Source organism: Pleurodeles waltl, chromosome 10 (assembly GCF_031143425.1).
Source record: "Pleurodeles waltl isolate 20211129_DDA chromosome 10, aPleWal1.hap1.20221129, whole genome shotgun sequence".
NCBI lineage: Eukaryota > Metazoa > Chordata > Amphibia > Caudata > Salamandridae > Pleurodeles > Pleurodeles waltl.
The window spans coordinates 178,879,385-178,896,379 of record NC_090449.1 but is presented as its reverse complement, the minus strand read 5'-3'; the positions used below and the strand labels follow the sequence as shown (position 1 = coordinate 178,896,379).

General features: G+C 39.3%; 1 protein-coding gene across 1 annotated transcript in view; it reads left to right on the top strand.

Annotated features, from left to right (window-relative positions):
- The window catches only part of LMTK2 (lemur tyrosine kinase 2), a 197,829-nt gene extending 181,462 nt beyond the window's left edge, over positions 1-16,367 (top strand). Inside the window, exons 13-14 of the mRNA XM_069210143.1 lie at positions 2,003-2,248; positions 12,629-16,367. Of these exons, the coding sequence (XP_069066244.1) occupies positions 2,003-2,248; positions 12,629-12,657 (275 nt within the window). The 3' untranslated portion in view covers positions 12,658-16,367. The remainder of the gene's footprint in view (positions 1-2,002; positions 2,249-12,628) is intronic.
- The last annotated feature ends 628 nt before the right edge of the window (positions 16,368-16,995 follow it).

Here is a 16,995-nt window from a genome sequence, read left to right as displayed (position 1 = left end):
CGTTTACACACATCCAGAAAGATTTTTTGGAGACGCATTTCATGACTACTAAGAGAAACCTCATTGAGGAAACTCCTGAGCATAAAACATAGATTGAATAAGTAAAAGACATCCCCTTTCATAGATCCTGACATAGATGCTGCCTTAGAAGGCCCCATCAAAATACAGCAGCCGAGTTACTTTGTAATTCTTTTACAACGTATTTTACTCTCTTGTTGGTTTGCTAACTCACTGACATATTCATTTCATTTCAACAAACCGGTACTGTTATGGACATAATGAAGGAATACGCTTTGTCTCATTTTCGAGCCTGATGGGGAGCTAGGACAGTGCGTCTTGTGCCTCCCAATTGTGTTACCAAACTGTAATTTTTGTATGTCCATGTATGCACCAAAGTGCTCACCACATTTACTTCAAAGGTCTGGCTAAAGCTCATCTGTCTGAGCCAGACAAGCAGGCCATAATGCCCAGTGTGCACTAAATCGGTCACAAAATGCCTTCCGAAACAAACTGGAACTATTGTTTTCTCACTTGATCGGATAAAGATGTGGTCAATGGCTTTCTTTACAAAAACACAACGACCTGTTTGGTCGAACCCTTTAATCTTAATCTTAACTTTACCTTTCTAGAAAGACATTTAAATTCCCACTTTTCACAACCAGTGATATTATCAGTGGTGCCCTGATACAGAATTGTAATCCATTGAGAACATGTCATGTTTGGAGACAACATTGCACCTTTCCTGGCTGAGCCAGTGCAATATCCCTCTGCTTTACTAAAAGAACTGACACAATTCAAAGAGGTGTCACGTTAACTGTAACTACCAAAAATCAAAAGAGATGAGCTTCTCGAATTTAGTAAACTACAGCTTGCTCTTGATTACACCACATGGATTTGGTTGCTCAAAAGACAGGATAAGCTAATTGAGGAAATGCTTTCCAGAGATCAGGATTACATTTTCTGAACAAACACCACAGTGCTACCGAATGGCCTCTGTAAAGCACTAGTCAGATGCATAAGGCTAGATTTGTCTTGATTTGTCAGGATGAACTGGGTAAAAATAAGTTTCTAAACCAGATTCTAACGTCATTCAAACACTGCCAGGTAAGCTCCCAGCAGATATCCTTCGAGTAGTCCATTACTTGCATTGCAAGAAGACCCATTGATGAAAAAGTCCACCTTCGAGTGGGCGGTGCTTTCTAAATGAGTAGCTCATCTGTTTCTGCACCCTCTGGCTCTTCACTAAGACCACCTACCTTTCTCACAGGTAAATACTATCGAGTGAGTCCGTTTTTTTTGCCTCTTTGAGAATATGTAAAGATGTCTAAACATCCCTCCTATTTCTGAACCTGTGGAGGGTAATCTTGTTTAGCGCATTAATTGTGAACCTCCAGTTATGATTATTTTGTGTAAGGTTCTACATAATTATAGCCACCTAGAAATTTAGTTTGCACAGTAGCGATTTTGATTGTTTCCATTCAGCACAGGGCAAGTTCCACTAGTAGAATTTGTGTAGCTCTCCAAAGACTTGTACACTGCATATACATTGTTCCAGTGTCTGCAGTTTTATTTCCTTCGTTTAAAGGCTTGTGAGATTGCTGCTATTTACAATATTTTCCTTGACGTCTGTTTATACTTATTTTGCAAAAACACAATTTCTTCTGCTGTTCCTCCCCATCTACCTTCCTGCATGCATGGGCCATTTTTAGGTTCGAGGTTTCCCATTGCTAACTTTTCTACCATTTCTTGTTATTGATTTGATGAGTCATTGCCCCGATACCGTACTTGGGGGCAGACTAATGATCCGCTCACAACCCCAGTGTTTCAAAGTGTAGAGTTGGGTTAATAGTCTCAAAGTCACAGCCGTTCTCTGCTGATCTCCCGTGCTGTGTTCTCTAAAGTGACGGCCAAGAGTCCTAGCCGCCACTTTGCTGCGTTAGAGTAATAGGCCAACCAGCATTTTTATTTTGATAATTGTATTTGATGTTTATTTCTATTTCAGGAGGAGGGTTTGAGTGGGATGATGACTTCTCTTCCCCGGAGCCATCGTTTCTTTCTAAAACAGCCAACAGTCTGATTAATACCAAGCACTCGATTCAAGCGTCCAAGTATTTCTCCCCTCCACCGCCTCCCAGGAGTCCAGAAAAAAGCTGGCTGCAGGCCTCACCATATTCTCGGTTCTCCATCTCTCCTGCAAACTTAGCAAGTTTTTCTATAACACATCTTACAGATTCCGACATTGAACAAGGTGAGTGTTGCTCTTTTTGCCTAAATATTTATTTTGGATACCCTCTTAACTTAAATATTTGGACACACTCTAGCTCTTGAACATTTACAGTGGTGTGGAGCAAAAATGGCCGCAAGAGGGTTGTTTAGTAGGACGGTTTATTAAAAAGTAAACATTTTAGAAGATAGCATTTAAAGGTGTTTTTTTAATCACATTTTAATTATTTAAGCCATGTAGCCTAACAGAAAATAGTCAGTTGTTTTAGAAGTGAAAAAGGTCAATATAAAATGAAAAATAAAATGTCTACTATTAATCACCAGTATTGTAGTAATATCAAAGCAAATAAACCATATTGTTCTTCAAGCTAGATATCAGCAAGAAGGTAATCCTCAATTTCTTCCTGAAGGAAACAAGACTAACAGTACAACCAATATCTGCAGGAAGAGAGTTCCACGCTTTTGGGGTGGTCCATAGGCATGTTTTAAGGTTTTAGCTTGCTTCACCTTTGCAGCGTGTAAGTGATGGGAAACTTTATTTCTTAACAGACTGGAACTTTCTGTACACAAACTTTTTACTGGGATGATTATAAAATGTGGGCTTGAAATATATTGCCTTAGATGACATACCACAGAGTTTGAGGCAGGCATTGAGTGACATAGAGCCTGAGTGTGTAGCATGACTTCTAATCCAACTTCACCCTCCAAGCTAGCCGTCACGCCAAATGTAGAATAACTTCTTTGACGGTACAGTTGAACTAAGAAAGCAGAAGAGAAAGGCTTCATGTTATAGCAAATATAATTGATAACCTGCAAACTTAGAGATGTGCCAGTAAGTATTAATTAGGGTACAGAGTTAAACCCAGGGATTTGACACAGGGGAAGGGGAGAAGTTGACGTCGGAGTTAAGATTGAGGTAGCCCATTCTGAATTTTGGTTGGAGGTTCTTCTAAGGATTTAGGATTACGGATAAATTACGGCTAATGTGTAATTTTTCAAATAAAGTTGCGGATTTGTGAGTTGTAAGGGCTTCTTGGTTAGGATAGAGTGGCATCAGCAAATTGAATAGAGAGTCCTATATTTGATTAAGAGTACGCCCTTTGGAAATCTAAATGAAACATTGCAAAACAGGGCAGTGGCAGAGATCTGCTGGATTCATTTTGAATGTGTTACAATCTCCATGCCTGGAAGGAGGAGAGCTATTCAACTCTTTCTCTTGTGTCCCAACTACTGTGGCCGACAGGTTAGACCAGAGAGCCTCTTGCGAGACCATATCAAAAGCCTCTCAGAGGTCTTAAAGTAGCACTAAACAAGAGTAATCATTGGGACGGTCTCGCGGGGAAGTGTTGTGTAAAAGGCTTTTGTTAGCACTGTGTCTTTGAAGTTGTTTTGCACTTGTTTTCTAGGCAATCTTCACTAGCAAATATTTACCTCATGCTTGAGGTTGGAGAGAACTGAATTATCTTAAACCAGATTGTTTGAAGAGGGGCTTATCTTGACTGACTTAGAGAGTAGCCGAGGATAATCAATGTATTCATCGAAGGTGGAGACATAGCTTACACTTTCAGCAATTATTTTATCGTGGTTTTAAGAGTCCACAAAATGTTATTAGGATGGCAGCATCAGTTTTGAGCGACAACAAAATATGAATTGCAGGGAGTTCCAGTGTGTTGAATGCTTCCCCGAGACTGGTTTCAAGAGATAACGGTTATTCTGTATCTACTTTTTATTTTCCATTTTTGATCTTATTTATGGAGTGTAGGAACTTGATGCATATTTGAATTCCTACAGTTTTGAAGGTGTTACAATATGACTCTTGACTGGTGGAGGGAGGAGTTTTTTATTTTATGTTTTAAATATGGCTGTTTGGCATTTAAGTTCAGTGCCTGGTGTGTTTTCCCCCAGTCTTCAAGATTTCGAATTGGCTTGAGATCGGGATATGGGCTCTCTGGTTTGTGTGGGATGTGTCGTTCTTGAGTTCCATAAAAGTTTTTCTCATGAAAAGTTTATGAATTTTTCATTTTTTTTTTTTTTTTTGACCAAAGAGCCAGATTAGTTTTATTTATACAAAGTACAGTCAGTGATAGTGACTCTAGTTATGTTTGGGTGAGGATGGATTAGCAGGAGTTTACATTGCATATTTTGCATTTCCACTTTGTTTTCATTATAACTTTGGTGAAATCGGATGAATCTGCGAAAAACCTTTCATAAAAATGGAAATCTGGGTTTGAATGTCAAGTTTTGATCAGTCTGCCTGGTCACCATTTTAACTTCTGTACGAAACTTTGCTTTCCAGTACAGCAAAACACACTGAGCAGGTTAACACCACATTTGGCATTAAAGTAGAGCTTTACTCGGAGAATGGGCTTCGTTTGGTTTGGGTTAACCCCATTCAGTAGATAATAGCGTTTGAAACACTGTCTGTTGGGCTTCTAAAGTTTACACTATAGAGATTTCTTAACAGTTAAAATGTTTTTTCACCTTTCATGACATTTGATCATTTTGCACGACATTCGGAAAACTTTTGCAGTTTAAGTTATTTTCCTTATCTTGCATGTGTGGAGATCCATCAAGGCTGGGCATAATCAGACATAGGTTTGGGAAGACCAAAAACAAAACATTGCTGGTAACTTTGGCAAACATTAAGCATGCATTATCCTGTGAGTATGACATTTTCTGCACACATCTGCGGAAGTTGGGGCAGAGTTAAAAAAGGGAGGAGGCAAAGTCGTTTTCGTGTGCTAATAACTTTGATGCCCTTGGTAGAAATCGTATACAATTTGGGAGACGTTTAGCATGTTGAACCCTTTGAAGCAATCTCCAGTTTCATTCAGATCCAATAAGGGGAAGGCATTATTAAAGGGTGGTCAAAATCATTGATGTGCTAATAGCTTAACCACTGCATCAAGGATCTGCTTGAGGCTAGGCATGCACAGTTAAAGAGAAGGTGAATTAAAAAAAAAAAAAGGTTAGTTTTCTGATAGCTTTGGCAGTGCTTAATGAATGCTTATGAACGTTACAAAATGTTGCTGGCTAAGCCTAGTGCAGTGATTTCTGGTTTCAGTGAGATTTGATAGCGGCAACATTACAGGAAAGAATGGGAGTCAGGAAATTAGTGATATGCTAATAATTATGGTGCCATTTCAGAGTGCTTCAAGAATTTTAGACATGTGTCTTGTTTAACTTCTAGTATTTTAACGTTTATGGGACTCTGCAATTCACATAAAAACGATGACAGTTAATTATGGGTTATGGTTACAGTAAAAAAAACTGCAACCTCCCTGAAGTTCCCCAGTTATGTTTAGCACCGCAAACCATAACTCACCCTTGAGTCGTAATGGGCATGAAACATTGGGAATTATCTATCTCATTAGCAAGGTCAACATCAACATTTTCTTTGGTGTTCTCCCCTTTATCCTACTTGTCCCCGCCAGGTCTCACAGGCATCTCTGCTCTTCTCTATCGCTTTTCCTCTTCTTGGCCCCATTTTGCTCCCCCTCTTCCCTCTCCCTGATTATTCCTTTCCTGCTCTTCCTTGTTCTCTAGTCCTCGCCTGCTCTCCGTTGTGCCTGTATCTTCCTGCCTTGGGTGTTTTTCCTGGTCTCCCATTCAGTGCCTGCTCAGCCCCATCCTAGCTTGTGGTCCAAGTCCCAGCTCTCTTTACCTCCTCTATTTTACACTCTCCCTGTTTTTTTCCAGCTCTCGCCTGTCCTAATTTGTAGCTCCTATCCCTACGTGCTCTCCCTGTCCTCTTTCGCTTTGTCCTAATATGCTGTCTCTCCTTTGTCTTTATATAACCTCACTGTCCTCATTCGTTCTGTTCTGTCCACTTTTGGTAACCATATCCTTTCCTCCTGTGTTAGCTCACCCCCTGTCCCAGCTTGCTTACCACACCCTCCTTTCCTTGACCCTGCTTATTTGCCCTGTTCTCATTTGTTCTCCACTGTCCCTGCTCCATCTTCTAGCTTGCTTGCCCTGTCCCAATTATTTTGCTGTCTGCTTGTTTTTCTCACCCCCGTCCCACCTTCCTTTCACTGATACCCTCTGCCCGTTTGAATTGCCTGTCCCTGCTTGCATGCCCCAGATTCCTTCCCTTGTCCTGCATTCGATGCTCTGTCTCTGCTTGCTTTCTGTGACCTGCCTCTGGCCATGCTTGTTTCCTTGTCACATCCTGCTTTCCCCAAAATCTTTGCCCTGTTCCTGTTTGTTTTTTTCTGATTCTCTTGTCGCTCCTTACTTTCGCTGACTACCTCGGACTCTGCCTGTGCAACCTGTCCTTGCTTGCATGTTCTAGATTCCTTGCCCTGTCCCTGACTCTCCTCTGTCCCTTCTTGCTTTCAGTGACCGTTCTCTGTCCCTTCTTGATTTTTTTGACCCTCCTCTGTCATTGCTTGCTTTGTACGACCCCCCTTCTGTCCCTTCTTGGTTTCTCTTCCCCCGTCTGCCCTGCTTAGTTCCACTGTGCTCCATGCACGTCCTTGCTTGCCATCACCCTCTCATGTCTGTTTTTGCATTCCCTTTCTTCACTTGGAAACGCACCCCTTACAGTTCCGTAGTCTGTATTTCCCAATATCTCATCTCACTCACCCACCTCAGTGTGCCTTCCAGTCTTTGCTTGCTCCTTGTTGTCCTTGCTTGCCCTCTCTGGGCCTGGGTGCCTCCCATCCCTTTCTTATTCCCCTTTCTTGCTTTCCCCTGTCCCTGCTTTCTCATCCCGGCTCTGCCCGTCCTCCTGTTTGCAAGCGCTTCTTCTCTTTCCCTCTCTGGACCACTTTTTCTTCTCTCACTCGCCCTGAACCTGTTGCCCTACTTCTACCTGCTTGTAGCAATCTGCTCTCCTTAATCTGGCTCTGTCTCCGACCCCCGGCTTCTTCTTACCCCTGGAGAGATCTTCTGTCAAAGGCGCATCCCACTGCCACTCCTCTCATAACTTTATCCATCTGTGTCTGGCCAGTAACAGGGATGCGGTGGTAAACAATGAGGGCCTCCTTTAGCTGTGCCTTCTTTGCTGTGGTTTGATTCACCTGAGACCCTGCTTACCTGTGACAGTCCCCTTGACACACGTGAATGGAATGCAAAGATTCCACCTTATACCTATTTCTTTGCCCAACGTGCACTCTGTCACTTTGCTTCACTCTTGAAGGTTCTTTTTCACCCCTGCTTTAGCTTTGTCACTGTTTCCTCTGCATCCTCTTTGTCTCCAATGTCTTTAAATGGGTGAAACTCTGATGCTGAAAAATAAATCCTAACCCTCAAGATCAAGTGCCAGTGCCCGTCACCTGCAAACCCCGGCACAAATTCTAAACCACACCTTAGTTTTGCAACAAATCCTGTACTAATCTGTGGCTTCATCGAGCAATAATAAACCTCAGCTGGAATTACCAGATTGTGCAGTTGCAGTGATTTTAGCATAATTATACATTTGCCACACAATCCATAATCTGCAGCATAATTTGCAAATAAAAAAAAATGTCCTAGCTCAAACGGTTCAAAAGTTTCTAAAAATGCAGCAACAGGTGTTGCAGTGCAATGAAAGGCCCTGTCTGTTGCTTGTTTTTATATTTGAGCGTTAAACTGGTACTAATGAGGTGCAGCCAATGCCCAGACAGTGTTACCAAGTTTAAAAATGATGAAATAATGAATTAATACTATTTAAAAAAAGGTGCTACTTTATGCCGCGTAATATGCCTTTTCTTGCTGCATAACTTACTCCACCCTGCCACATTACTTGGCCTTCTGCTGCTGCATAATTCCAGTGGCTCTGACTACTGTGCATGTGCTATCAGTGAAAGCTATTGTCCTTCAAACAAAAAAAGAATCTTAAAGAGGGCTTAGAATCCAGCTCATTACTAACCTTTACTTACCAGTGGTTGGCTCCGACATCACTCTTGTTTTCGTGCTTCCCATTGGTCAGCTGCACCTCCTGGCATTCAGCTTCCTCCTTGGCTTCGAGCCTTTGGAATCTTTGTCCATGCCATAGAGTATGAACCAAGTACTGCTTCCTGTGGCCAGTGTCCTTCCACTGGCCAGCAGGTACTCATTTTTTTTTTATTTATTATTTTTTACTTTCAGTCATACACTCAGAGAGTGCATGCTCTGTATTCTCTCTCCTGCCTCCCTGTGCTCCTCCTGTTCCAAAAGTAACTTTCCGCTACCACCCTCACCCTCCATTGATTTTCACCCACTCTTCTCCTGGTCTATGATGTGTTCTTCCTCCCAAACACCTCTGTACTGATTTCTTTTTATTTTTTAAAACATGTTGCATAGCAGCTCTGGAGGTTGTGCAACATGTCTTAAAGATAAAATCAAGTGCTATGATGAGGTCAAAACTGGCCCTTCATAGCGTGTTTTTACTTTTACCTTCAGCCATGTTGCACAGCAGCCCAACTGCTGTACAACATGTAACAAACATTGACAAAGCCAATAGATTTCACATACGCGAAACCTGTTGGCTTTGCCAATGCTTGTTGTCTTTATGCTGCAGTTTCTCTGAAACGTGAAGACTAGAGCAGTGGTTTAAATGGTTCTTAAACTGAGGCACTCCTATAAATTAAAGTTCTGCTACTCTTCAGAGAATAAATTGATACAACATCCCCCAAAGTGAGGGGGCATAGCGATGACACAAGGATTGCCCCGCTGAGTTTAGGCATAATACCTTTAGTACCTTTACCCGTTTTACAAAGTCGATGTGTTCAGTTCTGGCCTATTGAGCTGAAAGCTTATCGTGGCTTGTGGTTGGCTCCGTTTCTCAGCGCGATTTCAACACATGTCTAAGTGTTGGGTTTTTGTTCCTGGGCCATGGCCAGCTCCTCTCCAAACACCATGAAGGACAGCTTTCCCTTTTTCCAGCGCAGGTCACAGAAGGAGGTGGTCTACTATAGTCCAAAGCTTATTCCTAGTCTTAAGGTAACTGCAACCTCCTAAGTCCTTTTTGTAATTAATTAAAAATCCCCTCTGGACTGGTGCAGTAAGTCAACGACGATGCAAACCCTTTGCTGTAGGAGGGCGAGTGACCAATTTGATTATTAAAAAAAAAAAAAAAAATGGGTACTTTCTGGATACTATGGCCAGTCAAGTCAAAATGCTAGGTTCACACACCTTAAACCCAACAGCTAAAACAGAGGCCGTCTGCCCAAGTCTTCTTCCTCGGTTTTCAGAAAGGAGGGGAAAGGCACATCAACTTGCCAAGAAAATTTGCGATCCCAGGAATGCAGTGTAGGTTCACAGAGAGGGACTTTTATGAGTATGAATCTGTAATTGGCATAATACAAATGTATAGTAGTAGTGTTACAGGTGAGAACATGATTTGATTAGACCCACATAATTCAAAAACCCTGAGCAGAGCTCAGTCCTGTTGCTTGGCTGCTCTGACAGAAGGAGTGCCTCGTTGTCTGTATTTTGGCAGGGCAATGGCCTGAATAAATATTGTTGAGATGAGTGGTAGGGATAATGGCACAGGACCTACCACAATGACTGGGAACTGGCCGTATCAAGCTGTGAAAACTACAGTTTTCTGCTGCATGCAACACAATCTTAATGTGCACAGTCCAGGTGCACGTCGTGCGCAGTCCAAATGCAGAGTATAGTACATAAATGCAATTGAAGGACTTCAGTTGTGGGAGACTGAATACCTTTTATGCAGAGATCAGTAGACTTCACTTGGGAGTACACCTGAAAGGCCTCTACTGCACTAGAATCTCAGCTTTCATCAACATTCAGTCTCCCATACCCAGGTCCCTGATTGTGTACTAATCCTTACGGATTGGTGGGTTTTTAAATTGGGTATGCCCCCATGCCAGCACAGCTTTGTGATGTATTTGTAGGCTGTCAAACCCAAACATTCTTAGTGGATCACTGATTGTGCACTGATCTAGAAACAAAAGGGTGCACAAGGCAAAATGTAAGGAAGGCATGACTGTCCATATAGTACAGACATTAAACTGCCATACTCCTGGCCAGTTACCCAAATAGGCGAGGAGGAGTAGTACCAGGAAAAGTATCAGTCTCACGTCTGAAAGCCATCTAGGGATGGATAAAGCAACAACTGGATTAACTTCTAATAGTGAAAAAACAAAGGTCATGGTCAAAGGAATCAACCTCTAAATTACTGCCATACCGACTTCCCTTCCTAAGTGCTACTCTCAGCCACCGAGTAATCAGACTAGAAGTTCAGTTGGACCAAAAACTGACCATAATCTTCCCCAGGTGGTGGAAATCTGCAGCTAGCACTTGAAACTATGCAACATCACTTCTTTCCTATCCTTCACATTCAGAGTTGTCAGACCACGTCAGGGGAAGCAAGAGGTACACTGGGCCTGCTGTTTTTCCTGAAGTCCTTTACATTGTACTGTGGTAACACCAATGAAATTGACAGTGGCACTGCAGTAATGAACATCTGAATCTGTTGTTAATGGTGCAGCGTTCCGTATAATGTATTATGTTGCCACATTTATATTTATTAGCATGACATAAGCAAATGTGGAGTCTACTATTGTATTGATGGGTTCTGGTGACATTATAATTCACGAGGCCAAGTAGCCAATAAATGTCACTAGAATCCGAAGTATCACTACAAGGCCTTTTTACATTTAATTAGGAATGTGTTTTTTGTATTGCATATTTATTTTAGGGTAGTGAGCTTGAAAAAAATATTTTTGGATACAGGGACATGTGTATTGAAAATAGTAAGGTCTGTCATTGCATTGATGGGTTCTGGTGACGTTATAATTAATGAGGCTAAGTGGCATGTAAAAGTCACTGGAATCCGAGGTATCACTATAAGGCCTTTTTCCAATTCATCAGGAATGCATTTTTTATATTACATATTTATTTTAGGGTAGTGAGCTTGAAAAAATTATTTTTAGATACAGGGACATGTGTTTGGAAATAGTAAGTGAAATAAACAGAAGAGAACTATATTTAGAAGTGCATTTAATAATGTAGCATTTTCGGAAAAAACACCCTTTGCAGTGTTTTAGAAACACATTCCCCCTGTTAGAAGGGGAGATAGTTGATCCTTTTCTCATCAAGGAATAAATATCAGTGAGCGATGATTAGAATTTGAATATTTAGCTTTTGTTTGCCCTTCATAAAAAGATTGAGAAAATGGTGGTCAGGCCAAGCAAACAGGTGATTTGTAGCTGCTCTATTTACTGCACAATATGTGTATTTTCACAGAAAAATAGTTTCTAGCTCAATTGATCACATTAATGTTGCCAGTGAACGTGCTACATAATTTGTCTTTTCTTGACCCATAATTTAGATAGTTCTGCCTCATTATTTGATCCTCCATTGCGGCATCATTCTGCTGGCCCTGACAATGGTAACGTTTATCAGAGTGGTTTGGGATGATGGTAAAAATCCTCCATGACAATTATAATATATGCCTTTAGTTGAATGGGTTTGGTCCTTTAAGAAGGAGGGGCCTACCTTACGCCTCAGCCCTCTGCTCCTGAACTGTTCCCCTTCATGCGGTAGCTGCTTCACGCATCCTATTAACAATAAAGCTTAACAATATAAACAAATCCTAGGTTAGCAAATAAAGTGAGATGTGCATATTGTGTAAAGAGGACACTACCCTTATTGTTGGTCGTGTTTGTTCTATTTATTGTTGGTTGTGTTTGTTTGATTGTTGATGGCAAGATCCTGGGAACTGACCCATGATCATTTCATTCCAAAATGGGTGGTCTCTATCATAGATTCAAGAGATTTTGTTTAACTATATGGAATTGGATCATTCGGACTAAACATTTAGGGCAGATTTTTGAAGCCATCCATGGTTTGCTACTTGTAATACTAATTACCAGCTTTTGTTGGACTGGTTGAAATAACCCCTGAAGAGTAAAAGCTAAGTATTGACCTGTCTACCAGTAGGAATTGGTTACAAAAAATAATCATAGAGATGTGGCAGGGAAAATACAGCAGAGGACATAAAACAGGGTTTCAAAATAGAAATACAAATATAAATTCTTTATCAAACTGATAAAAATAAGAGGAGGTTGAACAATGAATGTGAAAAGTTGTATTTGCCCTGGCATTATATTCACTGATAAGGGGTGAGATATCATTCACTGCTTAGTGATTGATAGGTGGTTGCAGTGAAAACATTCGTTCAGCATTCACTCTTGATTCTTAATGTGACATTGAGCTAATGTGTGAAGTAACCAGATGTATGAGACCGGAGCAGGTGTTGAAAGCTGCAGTTGGTTATTTTTAACAAATTGAAGAGCAGAAATGTAATCCAGCAGTGCAGCTGCCGTGGGCATCTCAGGTTTTTGTTTCACTGAATGATGTGCAACATAGGACACTGGTATACATAGTAAATTCTTGGTTACTACTTCAGTGCCTCCGAAATTCTTATATATTTCCAATGTTTTTTCTTACTCTTTTTTTAATTTTTTTATAGGAAGCAGTGAAGATGGAGAAAAGGATTAATGAACCAGCTTTTTGTGCAGGAATTACATATTTTTGGATTTTCAATAAAGAACTCATCTGCAGCTCACTTGCGCAGAAAGCAATGGAAGTTATCACATGAACATGAAGATACGATAGGAAATGTAGCATGGAAGTGAACACTGAATGGTGTCCTATTGAAATCAATAGGTTGTTCAATGAACTTGTCTAATATGCTGTTAAAATCAGTGCAATTTGCTTGTCGTTTGAAAATATAAATCAGCAGCTATGCTCCCAAATACTTGAAGTACTACATCTTCAGATATTTGTTTTTATGAACTGGATATTTTGTTGCTTAGTTTGGGAATGTGTAATCATTTTCTTATTTGTTTGACTTCGTACATGATTTATTTGACTTGCTTGTATTTGTATTTCACTACATCTTTACAACAAGGGGTTGTTTGTTTGAAATTTGTGTAAGATTGGCCATTAGTTTGTAGTTGCACCTGTTGATACAAAGTGACAAAGCACACTCCACTAAAGCATAGTTGTCACGAGTATCTTATCATTGCACTATGAATTAGGCCTGTGTAGGTGCACTGAAATAGTTTTGAAATCGAAACAGGCATACAATTAAAACCCAATGTCTTGTATGTTCTTTGTGTGAATGTCATGGCATATTGCAAGTCTGAAAAAGTAAAAAGAAATCGCACACTGCCAGCTGCTGACCACATAATATGCAGCTGGGTGTGTTTACATATACAAGAAATCAAGCTGTAAATATCTTCCTGTATATATATGTATGCCTGGCGTTTATTTTGAAGGATTTATGAAAGGCTTAGACTTGATCTGCCAGATTAATTTGGTGTTTGAGTCTAGACAACAGCATCTGATGTGTTGCATAAATAAGTTAATGTTTATTTTCTTGTGACCTTAGCATGCATGTTTGATTATTTGTGTGCACATGCGTCCGAATTTGGAACCAAGGAGGATCTGCCAATCATGCAAAAGATGAATCAAAAGAAATGTGCTTTTTTCCCAAAAGAATGTGACGTCTGGAACTGTGCTCTAAGCTTAATGTCGAAATGAGATTTGATGTGCATCAGTGCTTGAGATTTGTCTTTTAAGAAATGGCAGGTGACACAAAAATCAACTAATCTGATAGTTGTGCCTAGAAAGCACACTGGTCTTCCACCTATGGGAGCTAATTGTTTTTTGTCCATAGAATTTGCCATGCATACTTTTTTTGTTTAGTTATTAGTTCACCTGCACCGTCATGGTCTAGTTTGAAAGAGATTCCACAGCCCCACTTCCTTAAGTAGCTTGTTGTTTACATTGAGCACCATTTAAGGGCATTGTAGTGTTGGACCTTGTTTATATAAGCTAATTTGAAAACACTAGGAACATAGATCCAACCTGGAAGACACAATTTTCTGATTTATGGGACTTTTCCTTGTAATGCCAATCTTCTGGCAGACTTGAGGGCCACTTCAATTTTGTCTGTAAATTACGCCTTGTAATCTTAAATATGACTTGGTTTTTGTTTTGGTCTTTTGTCCTATTTGACCTCAAGGCACTTTTAGGCTTCATTTGTTCATTTGCGTCCTAGATGAAGTGGATAGGACATTAAAGTTCACCAGCAGCCTAGTAGTGTACTTCATTTATATTGACGTTGCATGATGCCTATGTGTCAATAGCATCGTTCTCAGATTTTACTTGCCCATGTTGTAGAATGTTTTTCTCCTAGTTGGTTTACATGTCCAGTTTCCAGTAAGTGGAATCTGGGCAGTGAAAAAGGTTTGATCTTTGTAGTTGATATTTAGAGTGTGTCCACTTTTACAATCGGCCCTTGTGTATGCTGACCTCTCTTGTTTTTATAATCGTGATGACCCTGCTGTAATGTTAACCACTCACCATGTTTCTGAAAGACTGCATGGTTCTTTTTATAGCTGTACCTTACTCCCGGTTACCTTCTAGCTCCAATAGGCTTATGAGTCACTCACTAAATTTTACCATACTATTTAATCTTTGTCTAAAAACCACTAAAATCCTGCTTTTTAGCAAAATCCTAAGAGAAGCATGTGTCCATTGGCTTGTGTGAAATACATGTAGTCCTGTTCCTAGCACTCGTGAATCTTCTCACTTTTTCCACCATCAAATAAAGCACTAATTGGCACAAATACTGTAATTCAGTAATGAAACCAGACACTAAGTGGGTGTGGACCTTGCACAAACTATAGATGGTTGGCCATTATGTTACATGCATTACGCAGTCTTCACCGTCCTGCAGGAGAACAGGAATTCAATTCTGGAGCAGTTTCTTTGACTGTTAATAGTATTTGGTAATTTGCTGATATATAACAGTTGTATTTATTTATTGCTCGTGATTCTTTATGTCCCTTTACCAGCTGAAGTTAAGCCATTGATAAACTTAAATGCTTGGCCGCAAGTATATTTTATGTAGATTCAGTTATTAGGATTGCAAGTGCATTAGTATATGAATCACCATACATGTATATAATTGGTTGATTGTGTTTCAACAATTGCATGGTTTTGTACTCTGTAGTAATGGATGTACAATTGATTTGCTTAACATTTCTCTCAAAGGGAGTGAGCATGCCAGCGATGGCTCATCTTCAAACTTTTACATTCTTTAAATGAATAGTTTATCAGTATTCTAAGAAATATGTATTACAAACCGGTTAAACTATTTCAGAGTAAGTTTGCAGCAGTAAGCAGACTATAGTGTAATTCCGATTGGACTTAAAAAGTTATATTTAAAATACTATCTTAAATCAGCAATACCTCAACTTCAAGCCTATTTTGATTGGGTCAATAAGGATTTTCATTTGGAACAGAATAAAATTGATGGCTCGGCCATTAAAAGCCTTAAGCACAATGTTCTGGAACAAGGTGCAGTGTACATATTTATCCCAGCATCAGCAAAAATATTAAATGTTAAAAGAAAAGGAAAATAGGGTGTTGTGTCCCAGGAACGCAATGCAGCCATTTAAAGTAAAGTCCATTGTTTTTTCTTGACTGTCATTTACCGGTAGTGCATCATTATTTGGGTGGGATAATCATTTCTATTAGAAAAGGAGTTTTTTGTGATTTCATTCATTGAACATATGAGGCAGGAAGTGGGGTGAACTTCGATTACAGAATGTTGTCACATCTGTTTGTGGTTACATTAAAAAATGTTCACGGCGTACTTGTTTTGGTTTAAGAAATACTTGTGCACAGATTGTAAATTGCACCCATATTTTTGTAAGTCTTTGGTTTTAGCTATAAAAATGTGTATCATGAATCTATCATTCAAGGAAAATGAATTTACTGCAAGAAATGGTCTGTTTTAAATTTTAATACAATTGATTCAGTGATTTATTTATCTCTAGTAGCCATTTCTGGTTTGAATGATGAGGGAGTGTTTTTGTAATTATTGTTTTAAAACTGAAATACTATGTTCTGTGCTGTATGGGAGCAAGTAAGCAAGTTTAACTATGTTGTAAAAGAAAGTTAATTTCTCCTCCTTTACTTTGTTTTACGTACATTAATGGATTTCTTTTGTACAGTTCATGAATTTCAGTGAATAGCCTCTGTATATTTAAGATTCGTAAATACTGTATTTGTTTATATGTAAATATACAGTAGATATATATTATTGCATCAAAACTTTACACGTGATGGAAACAAGTGTTTGTGTTACCAGCAACCTGTTAATAAGATAAACTTGAATGATTTGTGAATATTAATTGTTGTTTCATACATTGTTGGAAATTGCACAGTCTTGTAAATGTAACTTAATTGGTACTGATGTATATACAATGATAAATGCTGTACATGGGGAAATGCAACATGATCATGGATATGAAGCTTTCCAAACGTAATTTAATACAGATAAACAATTATGACAAACTGTCACAATATTGGAATTTCAGGTCAAAATGTCTTTAAATGGTGTACATTTTTAAATTGTAAAATTTTTACTGTACATTGATTATCTTGCATAGTGATTAAAATGCTTGTAATTTAAAACACTATTTAATATTCAAAATTAAAAAGCAAGTCTATATTTGTAATACTTCTGCTCCTGTATATGTTTGTGTTTTCTTAGATTTAGATTCTAACCAATTTAGATGGAATTGTAATGCTGAAGTTGCCTTGTGAAAGAGTTTAAACAATGAGAATACTTTTCTCATAGCTATGGAGTTGAATAACATTTCCTGAAACCTGATTTCAGTGCTGAAGATAAACTTTATTTAACTTGTTTCATTACTCAAACCGGGGTAACAATAACAATTGACTCAAAGCTGCTCTTGATGCATGAGTTTGGCATAGGCTTTTGCAGATGGGAATTAAATATATTGTTCTGCATAAATA